General features: G+C 46.1%; 1 protein-coding gene across 1 annotated transcript in view; it reads right to left on the bottom strand.

Moving 5' to 3' along the window:
• Positions 1-424: 424 nt before the first annotated feature.
• LOC119413736 (disabled homolog 2-interacting protein) overlaps positions 425-2,443 on the bottom strand; it is a gene marked incomplete in the record, with an annotated part of 26,085 nt that continues 24,066 nt past the window's right edge. Inside the window, 2 exon segments of the mRNA XM_037680791.1 lie at positions 425-1,628; positions 1,710-1,797. Coding sequence (XP_037536719.1) covers positions 1,458-1,628; positions 1,710-1,797 — 259 coding nt within the window.

The raw sequence follows: 2,443 nt of genomic DNA, 5'->3' as shown, positions 1-2,443 counted from the left end.
GTCATTTGGGGCATCCGGCGTAAAACTGCCAAAACAAAGAGTCACTTCTAGAACCGCTCTGCTGGACTTTACGACAGCCTTACTGAACCAGTCGGGTCCAGAAGTAACAACCTCCTCCGGTGCCGTTAACCAGCAGGGCGCCGCTGGAACTAGTCCTGGAGGCCGATGATCCACTGTGACCGAAAGCTAACCAACGTTCGCCTGCTTTCTCCAGTCAGAAGCCGGTTCTGATGCGTGTTTGGGTTCATGGTCCTGTTGGACCCAACTGTTCTACCATCGACCATGACGTTGATGTGTTGAAGAATGTGGAGAGGTCCTCCACCTTCATTAAGCACTCCGTGCAGCAACAAGCCCTGAGCATGATGCTGCCACCACCGTGCCCAACAGTCAGCAGTGGTTGTGGGTTTGAACGCCTCACTCAGACTCCTTCGGACATAGTCCTTGGTGGGTGGTCCAACAGCTCCTGTTGGACCACCCACCTGTGTCCAAGATCCCACCGTCTATCTTCAGTCCAGTCTAGTCCTGGTCCTCCAGGGCCACCATGCTGCGTGTTTTAGATGGTCGTGTTCTTCGGCTCACCTGGTTTGAGTTTGAATGTTGCTGTAGAACTTGAGGTCATTCACCTGCTGATCCAGGTGCGCTGGAACAGGGAAACAACTAAAACACGCAGGATTGGACAGATCTAGCTGCATGTCTGAAGGTAGTCCATCATTCCATACACTTTGGACCACAGCATGATGCTCCCACCACCATGCCTGTTCAGTGTCCTCAGGTCTGAAAGCCCCACCTTGACTCCTCTGAACGTCCTTCTAGTCTTTGTGTCCAAACAGTTCAGTCTTTGTCTCGTCTGAACGTCAAACTTTTCTCCAAAACACATTTGTCTTGTCCATGTGGACAGCTGCAGGTTTCAGTCCAGCTCAAAGGTTTTGGACCTTCTTTCTTGGTCCTCTCGGTCCACAGGGACGTAAAACTGTCTTCACTGTGGACAGGGACATTGGTGGACAGGGACTCTGGTGTTCCAGCAGTTTCCAGTTCGTGACAGGATTAAACCGGGGTGGTTTCTGGGACGTTTGGGTTAAATGTCTTGTAAAAGCCATAAATTACCATGACATGATGCCGGCACTGAACGGATGAACCTTCAGAATCGTACCTGTGGGTGTGGAGGTGTCGGTCAACCTGTCATGTGCAGGTGTGTCAACGAAAAGTTTTGGAGTTGGTTGTAGAGGTTTTTACAGGAGGTTCCAAATTCAAACAGGAAAGAATGTTTTTGTCAAACGTCCAAAGAGGAACATGCAAACATAAACAGGAAGTGAGGGGTAACCTAGCAACAGTCTGTAGAAACGACGCCAGCACTGATTCATTCATTTTTCTCTTGTTTTGAAATCAGTCCGTATGTTCTCCCAGCTGCCTCTGAAGGGTGGGGTTAAGCCCCGCCCATCCACCCAGGTAACAGCTCCTCAGCAGTTTCCAGAGTTACGGAACTCTCCGTTCTCTGTGATCTGAAGGGACGATGTGTTGCTCGGAGACAGGCCGTTTCTCTGTGACGTCACGCCGTAACGCTCCTTCAGCTGAGTCAGCGCCGCCATCAGACGAGTGTTTGCTGCATCCAGGCTCGCAATCCTCTTCTCCTGAAAGCCAGGCAGGTGAACCAGACAGGTGAGATGGCAGGTGAAACAGAGGCAAGTGCAAGTGGAAGGTGAGGCAGGTACCTGAGTCTCTATGATCTTCTGCTTGGAGTCCACCACCGCCTGCATGTCAGAATGATCCTTCTTCAACTCCTCCTCCACCGCCATCAACCTGCACAGGTGAGACAGGTAACAGATAGGTCAGACAGACAGGTACTCAGCCAAACAGATGTTCAGCAAGTCAGATAGACAGGGACTGAGTCAAACACACACAGACAACTTTTCTACCAGACAGACAGTGGTGAGCACGGTTCTGCTGATCCGCTAATAGAACGAACTTCCTGTTTAGAGGATTAGCTCTTTGCTAACTTTGATTCAGTTCAGTTTATTTATTCAGCTCCAAGTCAAAACAGAATCATCTCAGGACTGAACAGAAACATTCATCTATAAAATAATAATTGAACAGAAACATTCATCTATAAAATAATAATTTAACAGAAACATTCATCTATAAAATAATAATTGAACAGAAACATTCATGTATAAAATAATAATTGAACAGAAACATTCATGTATAAAATAATAATTGAACAGAAACATTCATGTATAAAATAATAATTGAACAGAAACATTCATGTATAAAATAATAAGTTAACAGAAACATTCATGTATAAAATAATAATTGAACAGAAACATTCATATATAAAATAATAATTGAACATTATTTATCTGAGGAGCAGCTTTGAGTTTAACTCCATCACTGAACTCTCGTCTTGAACAAGCATGAAGGCGACAGTGGAAAGAAAAACTCCCTCATG

This window comes from Nematolebias whitei, chromosome 8 (genome assembly GCF_014905685.2).
Source record: "Nematolebias whitei isolate Nwh7 chromosome 8, NemWhi1, whole genome shotgun sequence".
NCBI lineage: Eukaryota > Metazoa > Chordata > Actinopteri > Cyprinodontiformes > Rivulidae > Nematolebias > Nematolebias whitei.
Note: the sequence above shows the minus strand (reverse complement) of the source record. Positions and strands in the feature narration are given on the sequence as shown.